Source organism: Falco punctatus, assembly GCF_963210335.1.
Source record: "Falco punctatus genome assembly, chromosome: 5".
Taxonomy (NCBI): Eukaryota; Metazoa; Chordata; class Aves; order Falconiformes; family Falconidae; genus Falco; species Falco punctatus.
In genome coordinates, this window is record NC_137584.1 from 61,529,665 (window position 1) to 61,550,394 (window position 20,730).

Here is a 20,730-nt window from a genome sequence, read left to right on the forward strand (position 1 = left end):
GCTTTTTAAGAGCACACATTAAAATTAGGGTTCCAAATATTAATGAATTTCATCAATTCATTTAGCTACCATACGTACTGCTGAGTTTCCATACAAGAAAGAGAAGTGCAGATGTACATTCAGATAAAGCCATTCCTTTCCTATTTAAAAAATATACATTAGAAATAAGACAATTTTACTAATGATGTGGGAAGACAGAAGTGCTAACTGCCTGGGATATCTTAACCCCTGTTAGGGAAGTCAAAAAAAGAAGAGAAAGCGTTCTATTTTTATTCAGAGCTATACTGTCAGTCATGAAATCTACCTTTTTCTAAGGGCCTGGAACCTACAAAGGTTCACAGTTTGGGCAGTTACTAGTAACTAGCGGAACTATATTCCTTAATCTGACATGACAGATTTACACATACAGTCACAGTAAATGTTTAAGGCTAACGAGGACTGCAAGAAATAATTGAACTGTCAGTGTCATAATAATGTCTTAAGTCTTTACAATTTACTACTTAGTTCTTTTTATCTTCAAGGGTGCCCCAGGTAACAAGGATGTCTCAGTACAAGAGCTTCAGGGCAGGCAGTATATTCTTGAGTATGTCATGCCTGCCACAGAGTTTAAATCTTGATTTATACCAATGCATAGGATTGCTTTAAAGGGTAGAGAGAAAACAGAAGTTTTACATTCCAGGTGTTTCAAAAATCTGAAAGACAGCATCTAAACTCATTACTAGTTAATAAGACTAGAAGAATAAAGCAGACCTGAAAATAGATGGACCAACCAGCAGTTACATCTAATAAGTTTGCAGAAGAGCATCTTTTTGGGTACTCATGCTATTCCTTTTGATGCTTACACTTTCTAGTAATTACTTGAATCTTTCAAACCAATTGTGTGTGCTGTCAGGGTGGCTGAACAACAGTTCTTTTCTGAGGTACCCACCCAAATCCACCTGAACCACTGTCCTTAACAAACCACAGTGTGACTAAACAGCAGCAGGAGGTTTAAAAAAAAAAAAAGGCCTAAAATCCAACATAGCAGATGGTAAATCTCAAATTGCATGCTTTAAGTAACAAGTATGTGCCTTGAAAGGAAAAGAAGCTTGCACCTAAAATTATACTGTGCTGTCTGCTTTCACAGCAAGAAGGAATTTTTCAACATTTTTTTTTTTAAGAGATACTTTTTTCTTTGCACTTCATCTAATGACAGCTTTGTTCTTAAGCTGCTATTAAAGGGCACTTTATATTTGGCAATCTGGATATCAAAGATGAAGACATGGCACTATTCCTTCATTTTGCCTGAATGTTTAACTTTCAGTTTTTTAGCTTTTAATAGTGCTTACAAAGTAAAGGGGGAGGGGAGAGAATATGTAACTTTAATCAGGTTTGGTTTAGACCACATAGAATAACACATTAGAGAAAAAAGGCAATTACTTAAAAATAGTTGTATTTATATTCCACAATTTGCTCAAATACTGTTTGTTGTTGGGTTTTTTTGTTTTGTTTTGTTTTTTTATAAACTTTCTACAGGATGTTTTAAAACAAGTTCTTCACATTGCTTGTCAACTATGTACTTATGGAATTTGAGGGAAATAGTTCTGTTTGTTTTTACAGTTTAACACATGTACAGTACCAAAACGATGGTGGTCAGTCACATGCAGTCCATGTGAGATTCTAACATAACATTTAATGAATTTTCTGATGTTGACCACCCCTTTGATGCTGAAGGTAATGCATCTGTAGAAAGCAGTGACTGTAGATTTGGGTTACTGCTCTCTGCATCTTCCAGTTTTTCCGTGTTGTCCTCCCAATTAATGTGGAATCTTGTAACTCTGGGATTAGATGCCAAAATATTCCTTTGAAGCTAGGAGAGAAGAAAATATATGGATCATGTAGTGTGTACATCACAAGCCAGAGTCTGTGTGCATATATTTTTTTTTCCTTTTATTCCCCATAGCTTAGTATATGTATAACAATTCATTTTATAAAGTAATTCATACAAACATGAATCTATAGGTACTATCTATGAACCAGAAACAAGCTTACAGAAACACACCGCTCATTCATTCACTCTAATATCCTACTCAGCAAAATAACTGCTTTGTTGAGATGATATATTTAACTGTTCTGTGAGTTCAAGGCTGTAAGAGAACTCTGCAAGTAAAGTGCAAGTGATTACTGTTTTAGCCAGCTTTTAGTAAAACATATGACTAGCCCCACTAAGATCTTGCTAAAAGAAAAAACCACCTTCATTAAATTTTCCATCAACTTTACAATGTTTGCCATAATTGATACAATTCCATCAACCGTCTGTCCTCATTTAAGAGTACAACCTATCCTTAATTTAAGTTACCATGCTTTAGACTGAGTTTTAATTTGCCTACTAAAGATTTAAAGTAAAAATATTACGTAGATTTGGAAGATTATTAATATTGTGGCAGCGGACATGCCTAGACATTAGTCATAGATTTTATTCACGTGGCTGGCCTTCATTTTCCATTGAAAACATGTTGTATTTGTTTACGTATGCAGCAAAAAAAAGAACATTCTCACTTTATCTTTCACCACTTTCAAGATAATACATTGTTAACTGGAGGATGGCAACATCACCATTGGCCACTCATGAAAGTTAAGACTAATCACAGGAAAAGTTTATTTTGCTAGTAATGCTGATTTTATTCTCCAAGGAAGTGCACTCTCACTAAGTATTTCCCATCCCCTTATGCAAACTAACAAGACCATTTCTTTTTTTGAACGTAGTAGGGTCTATTACCTGTCAATTAATCAATTTAATAACCTTCTACTTGTACATCTAAATTCTATCCCAAAGTCACTCAAGGTCTTTTTTTACAAGTACATGATAGTTTTTGCTGTTCTTTTTCACAGAAGCAAAGCTAGCTTTTTATATAAGCTGAGAATTAACACAAGTAGTTCTAGGCATTTCTAAATTCAAGTGCTTAAAGGAAGTCAACATTCTGGCATTCACACCCAAAATAACAAATAAGTATATAATTTAAACGAAAGGGAAAAAAGGAACAGATTATAAATTTTTGAATATCAGTTTCAGGGATTATGGGGATTCTCTCTGTACTAGTCATTACAGTATATGCATTATCTCATTTGTATCTTCATCTATCCAGTCATATAATTCATGCAAACCTGGCAAGTAACAAAACTCTTACCATCACACAACTTCAGAATGTGTGTACACATGTACTTAAGCTTTCATAACGAGAAAAATCAACCCCACAAAATCTTACATGAAAACAAACTTGGATGCTGTATAGAATCTTGTTGGTTTGTAGAGAGTCTGCCTGGTTAAAAGTATTTCACAGGACTTGGACTAGGTTTTGATGTTAAATTGATCCTTCTCCTAAAGGTATTAGGTTCCAAATAATTCTGTTTCACATCATCTTTCAATTCTAGTCCTGGGTTATTTTTTTTTTACCGTGAAGGATTTTTTTAAAAAATATGTATACTTCCTTGGTCAAGTTGTCCATTGATCTGATAATCCTCCAACCTGCTTTTACCAAGTTACCCATCTTCTCTCATTTTATATGTAACCTGTTCTTCAGTTTGTTACTGTTTTGCAGAAACAGCAGCTCTAACACTAGAACAGCTGAACAACAACTGTGTTAAATTAATACTTAAAACTTAGTTCCAGGTTGACTGTCCTAGAAAAACCATTCTGTTTTTCTGAAGAACAGAGCTTCTTTGTCAACAGTGGTACAAACGGTTTATTTCACACATTGGTGTAAAATAATAATGAAGTCCAGCCAAGGCTTCAAGCTGGTAGAAACTTGCAGGTTTCTCAGTGTTCTCCAGATTTAGAGCAACTACCCAGCACTTGTACTTTGTGTCATGTCATGGTCGCTGCCCCCTCCCACCCTCCCCCACCAAGTCTTTTCCATTATTTGATACCTCATTCCATGCATTTTATGGAATCACTTGGGGTTTGTTTCTTAAAAACCTCTTTCTATAAGCACACCTTTGATATATGACTAGAACAAAACATGCCTTACCTTAGAAAAATCTGGCTTTACTGGTGGATTCTCTCTCAGTTCTGTTTCAGTATATTCATTGTTTACATAGTAGCCAACTCTAATAAATTCTTGACCTCGATAGGTGCATGTAATTAGCACAACTGTTACACCTACTGCATCTGCATCTGGAATAAGCCCTGGGTTAGGTGCATCAGCCTAAATGTGAAAGGGAAAGATGGATTAAAACAAAATTGATACCACATGCCTATCTAGCAGGGGAATCTTAGGTAGCATGTCTTAGCAGCTGCATAATGACTGTATTTAAAATTGTTCAAGTTCACTAGAAAATATACCTGCTTTCACAAAAACATCAACCTTGAATTTAGGGCACTATCCTTTACAGACAGAATTACTTAAAATATAGTAATATTGTGTACTGACATTTCTCATGGATGATTAGACAGCACTGATCCAAAACTGCTTTTAAATGTATGATCAACTGAACTGTTGTTCAAGCAAGTGTACTAGCATCCCTCCAATTCTCGGTAATTTAGTAGAGCGAGATATTTTTTTTGTACCTCTGAGGCTGAATTGGTCTGTATGTGTGTTTTTAACATGACTAAACCCTTAAAAATACAGACTGCAATTTATACTTCAGCAAGAAGAGCAGGGACAGGCTACAGTAAGGTTTGAGCTGTCCTACAGATTTTTAGGAAAGGAATAAACTACTCTCTCTCTTCCTTCCTTCCACACGTCTACATTTGTTAAAAACATATGCAGCTAAATGCATCATCACTTCAAGGCATCTGACATATTTTCAGCCAAGATGAAATCCTAATTAATAGGCAACTGTCACAGTCTTCCTCAGCATCCTTACTTACCATGGCTCTGCAGTTAATAATCAATAAAATCTGCCTCGTAAAATATGGCTCACGTCAGTTCCTTAAAATGCTTCCTAACTACACATTTCTTGACCAAATGTGAGGTCTCATTCTGCTGTAGGATTTAAAGTAACAGCAATCTAAGCATAAATGAAACTGCTTCATATTTACAATTTTACATGAAGACCTGAAGCCAGCAATGAACACCTGTGTTACAAGTACAAGTTGGTATTAACAATGTTAGAATGGTTTGGGTATAATGAGTCTTGCCTAAGGACACAGGATGAATGGGATTAATTTCCTGCTGTCCCTCTCAACCCTACTTTTTCTGTAGTATTTATATGCTCCAGCGCTGTGAAATTTGGGAGCTAGTGGTCATGTAGCATTGACTTCTGCTCTTTGCTACTTCAATTCTAAGCCTTCAAACTAGTCTAGCTTTTTATAAGAAGCTGTAGGCACTTTGCAGAAGAATTAGATGAGTCAGACCTCTTAGGAGCAAATAACACCATGGGGAGAAGTAGCAACCAGGGAATTGGGTAGAACAACTTCCTCCAGCCTTAAAGGGAACAGAAAATGACCAAATGGTTTTACAACATGCATAGGGAAATGGAAAAGATGGTCAAGGAACAGGACAAGTGTACAAGCCTGAAGAAATTATAAGAACTGCCAATACAGATTAAATCACTACTTTAATTCATTGGAAAAGACCTTTGAGATCATCAAGTCCAACTGTCAAACCAAGACTGCCAAGTCATCACTAAACCATGTCGCTAAGCACCACATCTACACCTCTTTTAAATACCTCCAGGGATGGTGACTTCACCACTTCCCTGGGCAGCCTGTTCCAGTGCTTGACAGCCCTTTTGTGAAGAATTTTTTTCTAGTATCCAATCTAAACCTCCCCTGGTGCAACCTGAGGCCATCTCCTCCTGTCCTATCACTTGTTACTTGGGAGAAGAGACTGACACCCACCTTGCTACAATCTGCTTTCAGGTAGTTGTAGAGAGCAACAAGGTCTCCCCTGAGTCTCCTCTTCTCCAGTTCCTTATAAACAACCCCGGTTTCTTCAGCCAATCCTCAGAAGACTCGTTCTCCAGACCCTTCATCAACTTAATTGCCCTTCTCTGGACTCACGCCAGCACCTCAGTGCCTTTCTTGCAGTGTAAGGACCAAAACCAAACACAGTATTCAAGGTGCAGCCTCACCAGTGCCAAGTACAGGGGGACAATCCCTTCCCTAGTCCTGCTGGCCACACTGTTTCAGATACAAACCAAGATACTCTTGACCTTCTTGGCCACCTCAGCACACTGCTGGCTCGCGTTCAGCCAGCTGTTGACCAACACCCCCAGGTCCTTTTCTTCTGGGCAGCTTTCCAGCCACTCTGCCCCAAGCCTGTAGTGTTACATGGGTTTGTTGTGACCCAGGTGCAGGGTCCAGCACTCAGCCCTGTTGAACCTCATACAACTGGCCTTGGCCCATGGGTCCAGCCTGTCCAGATCCCTCTGCAGAGCCTTCCTGCCCTCAGGCAGATCAACAGTGCTGCCCAGCTTGGTGTCATCTGCAAACTTACTGAGGGTGCACCCCATCCCCTCGTCCAGATCATCGATAAAGATAGAACTGGCTCCAATACTGAGCCCTGGGGAACACCACTTGTGACCAGTCATCAGCTGGATGTGACTCCATTTATTACCACTCTTTGGGCTTGGCCAGCCAGCCAGATTTTAACCCAGCATAGAGTGCACTGACCCAAGCCATGAGCAGCCAGTTTCTCTGGGAGAATGCTGTGGGAGACTGTGGCAAAGGCTTTTACTATGGTCCAGGTAGACAATATGCACAGACTTTCCCACTTCCACTAGGTGGATCATCTTCTTGTAGAAGATCAGATTCACCAAATAGGACCTGCCTTTCATAACCCCATGCTGTCTGGGCCTGATCCCCCAGTTGTCCTGCATGTGCCATGTGACAGCACTCCGGATGACCTGCTCCATTACCTTCCCCAACACCGAGGTCAGGCTGACAGGCCTGTAGTTCCCCAGATCCTCCTTCCTAAACTGTCTTGTTCTAACAGTGACCAGGACCATCTGATTACTTCAAATCCCCCAGTGGACAGTTACAGACCAATATACTGCAAAAGGACACTGTTCCATTTAACCCCCATGAAACTCAGCTTGCACCCTAATGTGGGATTTTAGTTCTTCCATGCTCCCATTGTCATTTTGTGTCCTTTAATATCCTATGATGCAGTTATGAATCCAAGGAAATAGTCTTGTTTAATCCTACTTAATTCTCAAGCATTATTTTGCTGAGTGGAAAAGACACTGAACACTGTTTAATTGCCCGGGAAACAAATGATCATACACAAGTGGAAGAAAAAAGAAGAGCTTAGTATGATCGAGTGGTAAGTTAGCAGTTGCAAACAGGCATTTTGGTAGGCAAAAAGAGGCAGCAGATTCACTTTTGCATAAAAATCACTGTCTTAATATGCCATTCTTATGCTAGAATTTACTTAAGAATTTTATGAAATCATTCAGTGTATATGTTGTCTTGAATTATCTAGTTTTTCTACAATACATTTATTCACATAGCTATTACTGCTGAGTATGTAGCTAAGGTCATATCTCCACTTAAAAACAGTACATTATTATGTGCTTATATTCTCAAAAAGAAGTTTCTCTGAATTAATTACAAATTCCCAAGAGCATAGAGAGAAGGAATCAGGTTTCACTACTTATATCTTGGTATTTAGAACCAAACAGGCCAAGCTGTGGGTCTTTAATACTGAAACCTTTCTAAATGTTTAAAAAACAAAAACAAAAACAAAAGGATGGGGACAAAAAGGCTTATTGTGTAAGTCTGAAAAAAGCACAATAGTTTTCCATCTTTCTGTACATAAGGTTGACTTCTCAACCTGATACACAGCTTTTCAAAAGTAGTTTTATCATCCTTGGTATTTCATCTGTGTGGTACTCCATTTTACTTGCTGTTTCAGCCGTTTTCCTAGTCTGAAAAACCTACAGCATATTACTAGCTGAAAATGTTACATCCGCAAAGATCCTTTACTTATGCTGTCCCTAGTGATCACAGTCTCTTTTCTTTATATTACATGCCTCTTGCAGTTCTCTACTTTGCTCCATTCTGGCCTTCCCTTGCTAGCTCTTTCCATCACCAGACTGAAGCATCTGGGAGAATAAAACAGTTTCAGTCATCAGCAAAGGCTTATTGCAGCACTTTGGGTTTTGGTAGTCTCCTGTGTACACACTAGCCACATTCTACCCTCACCTGAAAACCAATATACTTACACTAAGTCTAATATACTTAGACCAACAGTGCTTTGGCAAGAAATAAAAGGGATACTTTAATATAACACAGGAGTACTGACTCTCTTACAGGACCTATTCCAATCTAAGCAAAATGTCTACATATTTACTCCTAATTTAGCTGTAGTTTCATTTATAATCAGGATAAAATGAGTCTGTCCTACAGAAACTGCATGACCAATAAATTCAATTTTCAAGGCCTTCCTAACCATGCAACCAAAACAGGCCTTTTTAGGCACCTGCCTCCTGCTCCCTGCCATCAGCATCAACAATTAATCTTCCTAACTTTAGAACAGTGTACCTTTTAAATTAGAAATGTAAATGCCAGCTGACTCTCTGGATATAGTGCTACAAGGTAGCTCCATTGAGGCAACAGAGGACCACCTATTTCTGAGCAATTAATGCTATAAGCTATAACAGCTTGATAATGGAAGAACTGTTAATAAATGATGCGTTTGTTACACACCTATTGTACTTTTAGCGTGGAAAAATTAAGCCCAGCTCCAAAACCAAACAAATGTATCAGGACTGATTTGCATGTATATGGTTGATAAATGTAAGCTCCAGCCTAATCCTATTTCTTTAACCTGTGCCGTAAGAAAAAAGTTTCCTGGAACTTACATAATTAATCAAGAAGCCTCACACCTAGAACTTACATAATTAATCAAGATGCCTCACAACAATTTTAGAAGAGTTACAGTAATATGAGAAATAAGAAAGCATATTCATTAGCACTTTTTTTTTTTAAATGCTCATATTCCAGCATGCATTTGCCATTAAATAGTTAAGTGAATTTATAGTATTTGGAAAAGTAGCACAGTTCTTATACCATACACCATACTCAATTTCAATCTGATATTTCTGCTGATGGATTTTGCTCTCAGTTTACAAGACAAATACTAGTATTTGATAAATAAAGTGAGCTAAATCATAGCTCTAATTTAAAAAAAGCCCAAACCAAATAAACTTCCTTAAGAATGTAGGCAAGTCTGCTTTAGGGTTTTTTTTTCCCTTCGTGCTGACTTAAAATGGAAAATGGAATAGGCTAGTAAGTCATCTTGGCACTGCTCTTTCCCAGTTTTCCTTCCCTTCATCATTCCTTCTTAGTAACTTTTAGTTTTAACAGCAGTATTTTATAGGATTGTCGCATGCTGCAGTTTGTTGGATAGTCTTGGTCTACACACTTGTGTCTCAAATGCCTGCTATCTACCATTGGAATTATGTCTTACTGCACAAATTGCTATATTTTGTTGTGATTTAGCGTGCTTAGCCAAACATCATGGTTGAACATTTATTCTGCCAAATAGAAATGAACTCTTGAATGTTCTGGCTCAGTTTTACAATGAATTTGTTGGCCTCATCTTCTGAAGATGTTGGCTACATTAATCTAGTGCTCCCGGTTGTCTGGAACTGCCACCCACTGCAGCAGAGTTAAACCTGACAATGCTAGTGTAAACCAGGTAACTGGCACTTTTGATTACTAAGTAATCTAGACTATATTTATGAACCTGACTGGTCAAAATTATCAGTAGCTACAGAAACAATGCTTATATTGCTATCTCTAATTGTTGATACCACAAGTGAAAATACTACCATGGAAGTATCAGAGGCAGGAAATACCAGCTCATGAACAGACTTTAAAGGAAGGTGTATCATACCTGAAGAGCTGACTGAAACGCTTTTCTATCTTACTATTATTTTTCAAGTGCCTCTTAGTCTGATACAATCATCTTTAAACAAATTAACACAACCCTTTTAGGAACAGTAAAGTCAAACTTACCTGAAATACAAACATGTGTCTGCCCGCAGGAACAGGTCCTACTAAAACAGAGTCTAACACCTGATCATACTCTTCACTTTCAGCTGAACCCACATAAATTATCTTCCATTCCAAATCTACAGTAAAATGAAAATAATAAATAAAAAAAAAACCAAACCAAACATTATTTATCATTATAGTTAAAGGTCTTCCACTCTTGCCTATCTACAGTTTTGTGTTGCCTAAAACTGCTTCTTTGGCAACAGGCCTAAGATATAACAAGGACCTGTCTTCACTGGGGAAATGCACTCATGCCTGCCCGGGTCCTCATGAACCAGACCATTGCACCATCTCTCTCTAGTCAGTCAGTACCACAGGAATCCCTCTATTTTCACAGTTAGACTAGTTTTCACATTTTATCCAGAGGACAGGGTCCATTTACTTGTTGAGAACTGTGTTCAGCATTTTCTCAAAGCCCGTCAGAATGGCTGCAGCACAGGGATGATGCCTGGATACCCGTAACGCATGGCATGCCATGAATACTGACCCATCTCCCAAAAAGAAATCCCCACCTTCTGCATATACATCAAACAGCTTAAATTATACAGACCATGGAAGGTAGTTAATCAAATAAGAAAACCCATTGTGTAAGCACCAGGCACACTAACTGTATGCCTGCATTCCTTCAGATGTAACTTGCTCAACCTGAGAAGTACGTAAAATTGTGAGAGCATGATTAAATCATATTCTCAAAGCCACTGGTGCTTGGATTTTATCCACATCCTGAAATGAAACTCAAGGGAAAAAAAATGTAAACGAAGCAAACATTTCTTACAATTCAGTTTTTTCTAACTCACCCTCTCTGTCAGGTGTTCAAAAGTTGAAACTGCAAATTAGCATACACTAGCTCTTCCTGAACCAGCTTTCCCCTCTTTGATTCAAAAACACATGCATAAATCCACACATGGAACTAATCTTAAAAGACAGTTTTTTTTAAACAAGAAATAAAAAAGATCACAGTTGGAAAAAACTATGACTAACATTTTCCTTTTTTTAATGAAACTGTTGCTTCAAAACAGTACCTTAAAAACTTCCATGTATTTCATTTTTTTCCTTATGAACAATGCTCTGATTGTCCATGCAGAAGCACAGACCTGTACCCTATTACATTTACTTTATCACTTACGCTCTGTAGAATCCAAAGGTCTACATTATCATTTCTTTAATGCAGAAACAGAACTCAATCATAGAAAAAACTCAGCACTTTTAACAGAACTTGACTGCTTTAGGATTTTAACGCTCCTCCTTCATTAATGAGTGCTTCTTGCTTGTCATGTTTATCATCAGTGCAGGGGTTTTTTTTGGGGGGTGGGGGGTGGTAAGTAACATAATTAACAAGACTTGGGAAGGAATTTTACTACTCTGTACAGTACAGCACAATTGGCCAGGTACTGTATGAGCAGTTTGATTTACCTTTGAAGCATGTAGTACTAGCTACTGCTAGTACTGCACACTACTCATCCAGGACAATTAAGGACCTCTTTTGTCAGCACCTGAGTGTAAGTTACTACTTACAAAGAGTGAGAACTTTTAGGCTAAACTGCTTAAGATTATCATACCATCCCGTATCATTACCCTAGGAGAACAGTACAAAGTTCATTCTAAACCAGTAGTATTTAGTACTAAAAAACAGACTTCTTAAAAATAATTTTTAAATTACACATTTAATAGGTTGATCCAAATGCTGTTTAGTTATCTGTTGTGGTTTAACCCCAGCCAGCAACTAAATACCATGTAGCTGCTTGCTCGCTCCCCACGCCTCACAGTGGGTTGGGGAGGAGAATCAGGAAAAAGATAAAATTTGTGTGTTGAGGTAAAAACAATAATTGAAATTAAATATAATAATAATAAAAAATGAGAGAGAGGAAGAGAGGAATAAAATCCAAAAGGAAAAAAAAGCAAGTGATGCACAGTACAATTGCTTACGACCCACTGAAGAGCAGTGATCAACAGGCCCCAGCCAACACCCCCGGTTTATATACAGAGTATGACGTTCTGTGGTATGGAGTATCCCTTCAGCCAGTTTGGGGCAGCTGTCCTGGCTGTGTCCCCTCCCAATTTCTTGTGCCCCTTCAGCCTTCTTGCTGGCAGGGCCTGAGAAACTAGAGTCCTTGACTTATTATAAATACTACTTAGCAACAACTAAAAACCATCAGTGTTATCAACATTTTTCTCATACTAAATCCAGAACACAGCATTGTACCAGCTACTGAAAAGAAAATTAACTCTATTGCAACCGAAATCAGGACAGTACCTTGACAGGGAATACAACTTTTTTTTGTTGTTTTAGAAAAAGGGCTGGTATTAATGAATTTAAATTTAAGGTCAGCGGTGCACAGGACTGGCTGAAGGGAAAACAGTACAGTAAACGGGCATATCAGCACATGAAAGCTAAGGCAGCGACAACAAATTTTTTGTCAAGCATACAAAGGCTGTATTTAATCTTGTTTTTAAATGTGAAAGACAGCAGTGCTCACCCTGACTTTATCCTATAGTCTAACTTGCATTTAGGTGGGGGAAGGGAACTGAGACTTTTGTATTAGACCATCTATAATTCTTCTCATCCCGACTGTCTGAGATTAACTCTAATGTAAATCCATAGAGTAAGGAGCACGTCATGTGCAGCTGTGCACAACTGGAAGGAAGGGTGTAAGGTCGCGCCGAGCCCCTGTGACGGGCACTGCCGCCTGCCATGGCAGTTGCCATCAAGGGGTCTGATGCTGGATCTCAGATGAGGCCAGGCTGACCGGAGAGACCCGGTCAGCAACCTGGAGATGGGGACCAAGCACACCCTGCTAGTGGCAGCCCCAGCTTACGCGCCGGGCAGTTGCAGAAGGGCAGGAGGCAGAGGCAGAGGCCCAGGGGAACCCTCCCGGCTCAGGCGAGACTTCCTCTCCGTTCCCGCCAGGCGCCCGTCCCTCCCCGGGGCGGCGAGGCAGAGCAAGCCAAGCCCTGCGCCGAGCGCGCTGCCACCAGGCCGCCGCACGCACACGCAAACTGCTACCGAGGCAGGATGGGTGAGGCAAGTTTAACCGCAACGACCGGCAACTGCCAGGCGTTATCACCCGCCAGCTCCGGTTTTCCTTTTGCCTTCCCTGGCCCCTCGGGCCGCTGGGGCTACCTGGCGAGCAGGCGGCGCTGGCCTCCGCCGGGGCCGGGCAGCTGTCCTCCCGCTCACGGGCAGCCGCCGCCGAGCGGCCTCCGCCTCCTCCTCCCCGCCCTCACTCGCACCGCCCGCGCAGCCGACGGGCAGGAGCGCCCCGCGTCCTTCCCGGCCCGCCGCCGCCTTCCTCGCCCCGAGCCGCGGCGTTCGAAACTCCCGCCCGAGGGGCGACGCGCGGCCTCTCGGGGCGACTCCCGCAGAGAGCGGCGGCGCGGCCTGCCGGCGGGCGGCGCTGCGGAGCGCCACCGAGACGAAGGCGGTTCGCGGCCCGCCCGGCTGAGGGGAAGGCGGGAGCCCGCCGGCGGCGCGGCGCGCCCCTCGGCGGGGAGCATGGCCGGCGCCCCAAACTCAGGAAGGGGGTCCCCGCGGCGCGGCTGCAAGGTGGCGCCGCCGGGGCCATCCCCCCCGCTCTGGCGGCTGCCAGTAACTTTCGAGTGACTTCCAAAAATAGTGGCTGGCGGCCGGCCCCCTCCCCCACCGGCAGGGCTCCCGTAGCCAGTGTACCGAGCCGTGCCGCTGGCCCCGCGCACCCACCGCGCCGCGGCAGCCGGCCACCGGCCCCCGGGGGCGAGCCCACCCGGCCCTGCCTCCCACGGCGATTTTTGTAAAAAAAAAAAATAAAAATAAAAAAAAATCTTAAGTATTAAAATTGAGCTCGAAGCAAACGAAGCGCTCTCTGCGGAGCGTTTTCCGCGCCGCGAGTACCGCCTGGGCGCAGGGACGCCGGCCGCGCAACAGCCCCTCTGGCCGCGGGCGCGGGGATGCGCGGCAGCCGAGCCCGGTTAACCCTCTCCCTCTCGCGCTCCCCCCCACGCACACACAAAGCTGGCAACATGGCTACCACCACTCAAACAAGTTCCTCGCAACTTGAAGCTCGGCTCGCCGATGGCGCGGCGGGGAGAGGCGGCCCCGGCTCGGCGGCCAGGGCAGGCGAACGCCGCCAACTTTCCCCGCCGCGCTCGGCGAGAGCGGCTTTCCGCCGGCGGCTCGGGCGCCGGCGAGCACGTCCCTTCGCCTCGGCACGGCGATGCGGTGAAGGAGAAACTGTTAAATTGTAAGAGCAGGCCTGTGCAAAGTTTAAGCCTTAAAACCCCTGAAACTAAGAGCCCGGGGTTACAAAATCCGTATCGGGAAAAATTCTACTCACCTTCAGACAGGTCCTCTATGCACTCAAATGTGATTTCGAATTGGAAAGGATTGTAGAAAGGAGAAGGATTATCCAACACCACTACATTGTTCACCTGAACCTTTGCCATATTTTGAAAAAAACACAAACAATAGGAAGAGCGTGTTAACGCAGCACAATAAAGTCCAGTGTGTTGGTTTTTTGCAAAGCACAAACCCCCGTGCCAGTGTCTGAGCGAGGCTGCAGAGCTGCGACTTGCAGAAACTTTTTTTTTCCCCCTTTTATTTACACCAGGAACACTCCACACTGTTTGCAGCTTTCCTATTTCACTAAACTACAGCCCATTCTGCCCTGCTCGCCGTCAGCGCCCGCCCGGATTGGCCGCACGCCGGGTTAGGGCCCTCCTCCCCGAGCGCGGCCGCCGAGCGGCAGCAAGATGGGCTCTGCCGCTCCCGCTCGGCCCGCGCGCCTCGCTGCGGCGCCCCCGCGCGGCGGAAACGGGCACCCAACGGCTGCGCCGAGCTGGGGGGGCGGGGCCGAGCCCCGCGGGCGGAGCCGGGGCGGGCGGGAGCGCAGCCGAGGCCCCGGCCCGCCTCAGCCCTCCGAGCCCCTGGGACTCCGCCATGTGACGTGGGGCTGTGGGGGCTTCGGCTTTTTTTTTTTTTTAGGCTTTTTCTTTTTTTCACTTTTTTTCTGTGCCCAGAGGTGGCAGGTGCGATGCGTTGTACAGATTTTGCTGGGGCTGGGTGGCGATGGGGTCTTGCTGAAGCCTGGGTCAGGCCTGGGGTGTAGATGGGGGTTTCTGTTTTCTCTTTGCACAGAACAGAAGGGGTTTGGGTCCCTTTAATTTTTTTTTGGAAGCATTTAAAAAAAAATCTGGGTTTTCAGGGCCACCCCGGCTTGGGGCTGTGGGGCTGCATGGAGGTGTTCAACTCCCAAGAGCGTGACCCCCGAGGGGAGAGCTGCACTGTCGGGTCAGCACTGTGGCACTGGCCTGGTGGCCGAAGGCGGCATGCCAGGAGGCGATATAAGGGCACTTTGCTGGCTGGGGTGCTCCCGGAATAGCGGGCGGTTTGCTGGGGGGGTGCTGGGCACCCCGGGTGCAGACGGGCTGTCTGCACCGGCCTGAGTTCTGCTATGAATCCGCCTCACTGCCACGGGGCAGGGCTCTCGCAGGAGGGCTGTGTAGTGAGCGGAGCATGTCCTCCACACAGCCATCCTGTGGAGAAGTGATCCCGTTCCTGTGTTTGTAAAGATGGGCTTAGGTAACAGAATAATATGTGAAACAGCATGTATCCTTGTGCAGCAGGAAGCACCGTGAGAAGACCATCATGTGCTGGCAACAAGAGGCCCATGGAGGAAGCCATCTTGTGTGGCAGCAGGAGGCCGTAGGGGAGGCCATCTTGTGGCTGCGACATGCAAGGGATAGGGAGGAGTGACATCGTGCTGCAGCACTGTCACATACCTCAGGCTTCTGGGGGTTGAAAGGGGGAGAGGAGAAAGTGCTCGGGGCTCAGGGAGTGAGAGTTGTGTACCCTCAGCACGAAGGAAGATTCTGTGTGGAAATAAGTACATAGCCAGGCTCTAGTACTGTCTGCAGGGAGCCCTTGACTGCAGTGGAGTATGTGCAGCAGGACGGCGTGTAGGAGCCATCTTTCCACCTGCATGGGAAGGCTGAGCCCTGCTGGCAGGAGCAGAGTGCTGCCAGGTCTGCAGCAAGCCAGAGCACAGCCCTGAGGCACAGAGGCCTCAGCCTTCAGTAAAATTCCAGGGCCATGCACGATTGGGAGAAATGACACTTAGTTTGTATTTACAAAGAAGTGTCATCATCTGATACTTGCCTGATCTGTTGCTTTTTTAATAACATTCTCCACATCTGACAGAAGGCTAGAGGTTATTTTGCATTTTTATAATTCTGCGATATGATTGACTGCTCAAGTTGTTCAGTGTGGAGTCCAGGAAACCAAGCAACATTGGACATAGTGGAGGAGGTTCTTCACAACAGGCTAAAGTGCACGTTATATTATCAGTAAACATACATTTCTGATAACTTTATGCTGGCCATTTGCAAACAAATGGCTGCTGTGGTGAGCTGCACAGTGATGAGAAGGCCTTTGCAGCCTCTCCTCCCTGAACCAAGGGAAGTTAGGCAGGAGGTAGGATTCTTGGGCAGGTTTTGCCATAGCACTCCAGGAGATTTTACACTGGTTGCAGCTTGTCAACCTCTAGGATATTTTGAGCTGAACACTGGAGTGAAAAAGGATAACTAAAGATAGAGTAGAATCTGGGGAATGGGGAATAGGGAATAGGGAATAGAATGTTTGAAAGGAGCTGCATATACCTGATAATGAGTGACCATTTTCACAGTTGTGCAGTTTTTGACCTGCCATGTTCCTGGTGTTGTATCATGTGTAGATTTACTGGGAGGTTTCCCCCCGCCCCCCATCCCCCATTTTGTCCTTGGGCATCTTTTGATTTCAATTTTTGCTTAATGCTTAGAGCGACTCAAAATCTTATAAAGAAATTTGATTGCCTTAGTTTAAGGCGAGAATTTGTCTCCACTTCCTGGGGCCAGGAATTAAAAGACATTTGAAATAATATTTTTTTTTCCAAACTGCTTTCCATCTCCAAAATTCTTGTCTGTTTTAGTACTTGATGGGGAGAAGGAGCTGTATGGGTCCATTCCATAATTTTGCGACCTTTGCATTTGCCCTAATCTTCAATTTGATCTGGTGGGTTTAGTCTTCCTACCCTAATCTCTTTCGTTAAGTTAATGAAGTCCTAAAACAAGTCACTATCAAACATGGGAAGCTAAACAGAATCTGCCTCACAGATCTAGGCTAACCTGCTGAACACTAGTGGGACTTCTTAGCAGTTGGTGTAAAGTGAGTTACATGGTAGAGGTACGTGGTGGAGCTAACCTGCTGGTTTGCCTTCTGTCCATGGCACAAGCCAGTGCACTGGGTCCCTTTCTTTTGCTCAAGTGCACTCGGGCATTTTAAGGAAAAGCCTGACTGAAGTAATTGATTCTTCAGGTCTGACAGTGACTGCTGTGAAGGACTTGGGGGAGTGGAACTTGGAAGCTGGAGCACTGGTGCTTGCAGATGGAGGCCTTTGTTGCATTGACGAGTTCAATAGTATCAAAGAACATGACAGAACCAGTATCCATGAAGCGATGGAGCAACAAACTATCAGTGTTGCAAAGGCAGGGTAAGTAGCATGTTAACATATGTGATAAAAATATTTAAGCTGTTTCCCTTGTACTTAGAAGTTGGAAGGTTTGTCGTGCTGATTAAATATATCTGTTTTCTTGGATGTACTTAATAGTTTTGTTCTCAGATGAGTCAACATTTCAAAGGGCAGTGCACTGGACCAGAGGTTGCAAAGCGATGAGAATAAATACATACCTTTTTCACTGTTGGATTTTCAGTCTAACACTGTACCAGGGCACTTTCCTACAAAAACTTGGTGTTCTTTTTCATGTCCTTTGCGGTGAGTGGTCATAATAATCATACATGAAATAGGGAATTTTGTGAATTTTTTATTGGAACTCAGAAAGCAGGACTTCCTTTTCTAAAATCCAGTAATACTGCATAGTAACAAAATACCAAGAGATTTCCAGGCTGCTGAATTTTATATGTTGGGCATGGCTAAATATAACTCCTGCTTACTTTAAGTTCCTTGCTTTCTTTTTCAAAGTAGAGTGTGTTCAAATCTGCTATTTCCACCCCTTGCCACTTTGATCTTTGAGCTCATATCTCGTTCTGTCACTCATATGCAGCTCTTGTCCAGGCCTAAATAATTTCTTGACTGGTATTGCTGAAATCTCAAAAAGCATCTCCCTTTCCATATTCCTTCTTGTTGCAGACAACTCAGTTCCTGCTCCAATCACATCTTGGCTCCTCTTGACTGATCATGTCCGTTCTTTTGTTTTTTATTCTGAGCATCTCCACTGAAGCTCTCTGCCCTTCTTGGCAGACAGTGGACAGGTAGTGTCGCCCTCGCCTGGATGATCACTAGCCTTTGCCAGTAATGCAGCTGGGGACAAATATTTGGAATCAACATGGTCCTGTCTAGGTAGTAAGATAGCAGTGTATTTTAGCTGGGTTCCTTGTTGCAGTTGGTTGGATTTTGTAGACCCCAAAACACAGTTTGCTAACTTGCACATACAGCCTCAGTTGGTCACTTTTAAGGACTACATACAGTGAGGATTTTTTAAGTAGTAACTTAGCACAGATAAGTTAAGCACTTTATTAATTTAAGATCTTATTTTGGTGCAAGGGAGGTAAGTTGGGTTTTTTTCCCATTGAGTATAAGCTAATAGAAAATCTGTGGGCCTTCCTCGCAGTTACAGAACTTTGGACACGAGGCAGCAGTTACTCAGGAGCTGACTAGAAATAGCTCAGTGACAAACCAAAGTTAGAATACTTGTTCTGCTGCCTTAACTAAAAAGATTACATTTGGACTACTAGAATAAAAATAATCTCTCCCCACATCTACAAACACATGCCAGGATAGCATGGTTAAGAGAGGAAAATGGCTATTTCCCTGGAGAAACAGTTGATATGGCTGCTGTCATTGGTTGGTTGGGTTCATATTAATAACATGTTTACTTACAGGAATAAACCATAGGTTTGTATTACATTTTATTTTGCTTTCTTAAAATGTGAATTAAGCTAAAATATTACTTCCAGCATAAAAAAAAGTGTTTCTATACTGTATACATCAGAAAAATAATATTTGTTTCTGAAAAATTATGTTGGTGTTCGCCACTTAAGGACCTAGCTGTAATCTCAAGGTTACTCATAGCAATATTGCTTAGTTACTTCTGGTATGCTGATCACTGTCTTTCTGTGTATTTGCTGTTCTCTGACTGAGAAATGCTGTATATATAATCGATACTAATATAATAATTGTGCATATGTTGTTTAGCTCTTATGATCTTTCAAGGTAAGATGTGCTCTTTATAACATAAAGATGTCATAATTTTTAACACTTTGGAATGATTTCCCCCACCCAGTTTAATTCAACCATAATGTTCACCATACTTTTCTCTAGTTTGGTGTGCAAGCTTAATACAAGGACAACTATCCTGGCAGCAACAAACCCAAAAGGCCATTATGACCCAAAGGAGTCTGTCTCTGTCAACATAGCTCTTGGCAGTCCCCTATTGAGCAGATTTGACATGGTCTTAGTATTGTTAGATACAAAGAATGAGGAATGGGACCGCATCATTTCATCCTTCATCTTGCAGAATAAAGGTAAGAGTAGTCTTTTTGTATTATGAGGTGTTTTGTTTGTTTGCTAGGGTTTAATTTCCCCACCTTTCAGTTTAGTTTGAGTCTTGAGTCGCACATATTAATTAGTGTTGACATTTTTGCTATGGTAGTTTCCTGCGGTATGGTTATTTTTCAAGCAGGAGTAAGATAGAGGACGCTAATTAATTAACAGGGGTGAGCTGAGAACACTGTACTTTTATTCTATGATCATTTACAAGAGATTTTGGCCCAGACCACTCAGTAAATGGATAGTTTCTATATTGCACCTTTGCATTGCTTGATATGCAGATCCTACACACCATGCAGCTGTACATGCTGTTAACGGGAAACTTAATTCAGTCAGACCAAACCTGAGCTGCATGTGCTGCAGGGCTCAAAGAATTGACGGTAGTGTTCCCTATGTGGAGCTATGCTCTGGAATTAGGGAAGGCAGTGTGATTTGATTTTAGCCAGCCCCTTCTCCATCCACTTCAGGAGCATGACTTTGATCCTCATTAGGGAAGAAGTGGTTAGAGGAAGCTTCTTCAGCAAGCTTCCTTCCCTTCCCAAAATGTTTCCCTGCAAAGGATGTTCAGAATATGGCAGGTAGCTTTTGGCTCCTACAAAGTAGGTAAACTGCCAGAGAGAGTACCTATATTCAAGTAGCATTTTACATTTTAATGAATACTAGAGCACATAGTACTGACTGTACCATCTGGTGGGCAGTGAGTCTGACAGCAGTTCTGTTCCAATTACTGGAGGCTTTACTGTGGATTTTGATAGGGGAGGCACTGGATGATGTGTAAAATTCCACACTGAAATTTGACCAAGTCCTTGAGGACTAGTATACAGACAACCCAGTATGCCGCAAAAATACAGTAGTGTGTCTTTTATAGTCTATTTAAGAGGAATCCTTAGGAAAAACTTGGTGTCTGTTGTTATAGAATTACTGACTAGACAGTTGTAACACAGGTTGCCCAAGCAAATCAGAAAAGCTGTGGAGCATGGAAAAGATGAAAACCTACTTCTGCCTTATAAAAAGCATACAGCCAAAATTGTCTGATGAGAGCAACCTGATCCTTGTACGCTACTATCAAATGCAGCGTCAGAGTGACTGCAGAAACGCTGCCCGAACTACCATTCGCTTATTAGAGAGTTTGATACGCCTTGCAGAAGGTAAGGCTGTGGCAATTTTATT

At 42.8% G+C, this 20,730-nt stretch overlaps 2 protein-coding genes across 3 annotated transcripts in view; one reads left to right on the top strand and one right to left on the bottom strand.

Moving 5' to 3' along the window:
- The window catches only part of MCM9 (minichromosome maintenance 9 homologous recombination repair factor), a 65,691-nt gene that overhangs the window by 19,449 nt on the left and 25,512 nt on the right, over window positions 1-20,730 (top strand). For both annotated transcript variants that reach the window (XR_013928490.1, XM_080389510.1), the window contains exons 7-9: window positions 17,310-17,484; window positions 19,333-19,535; window positions 20,505-20,708. Coding sequence is in view for 1 of the 2 variants with exons in the window: in XM_080389510.1 (XP_080245636.1) it covers window positions 17,310-17,484; window positions 19,333-19,535; window positions 20,505-20,708 (582 nt within the window). In the remaining variant the exon portion in view is untranslated. The remainder of the gene's footprint in view (window positions 1-17,309; window positions 17,485-19,332; window positions 19,536-20,504; window positions 20,709-20,730) is intronic.
- ASF1A (anti-silencing function 1A histone chaperone) lies at window positions 1,333-14,729 on the bottom strand. Its single transcript, XM_080389546.1, has 4 exons — window positions 14,296-14,729; window positions 9,947-10,062; window positions 4,008-4,184; window positions 1,333-1,849 (listed from the first exon to the last, which is right to left on the bottom strand). The coding sequence occupies exons 1-4, from the start codon at window positions 14,402-14,404 to the stop codon at window positions 1,637-1,639; spliced, it is 615 nt and encodes a 204-aa protein (XP_080245672.1). The 5' UTR covers window positions 14,405-14,729; the 3' UTR covers window positions 1,333-1,636.

Coding starts and splice junctions, on each gene's coding strand:
- ASF1A (XM_080389546.1), bottom strand. CDS start 14,404: ATGGCAAAGGTTCAGGTGAACAATGTAGTGGTGTTGGATAATCCTTCT. Junction 10,063..14,295: donor CATAGAGGACCTGTCTGAAG/GTGAGTAGAATT, acceptor ATTTTACTGTAG/ATTTGGAATGGAAGATAATT. Junction 1,850..4,007: donor TAAAGCCAGATTTTTCTAAG/GTAAGGCATGTT, acceptor CTTCTCTCCTAG/CTTCAAAGGAATATTTTGGC.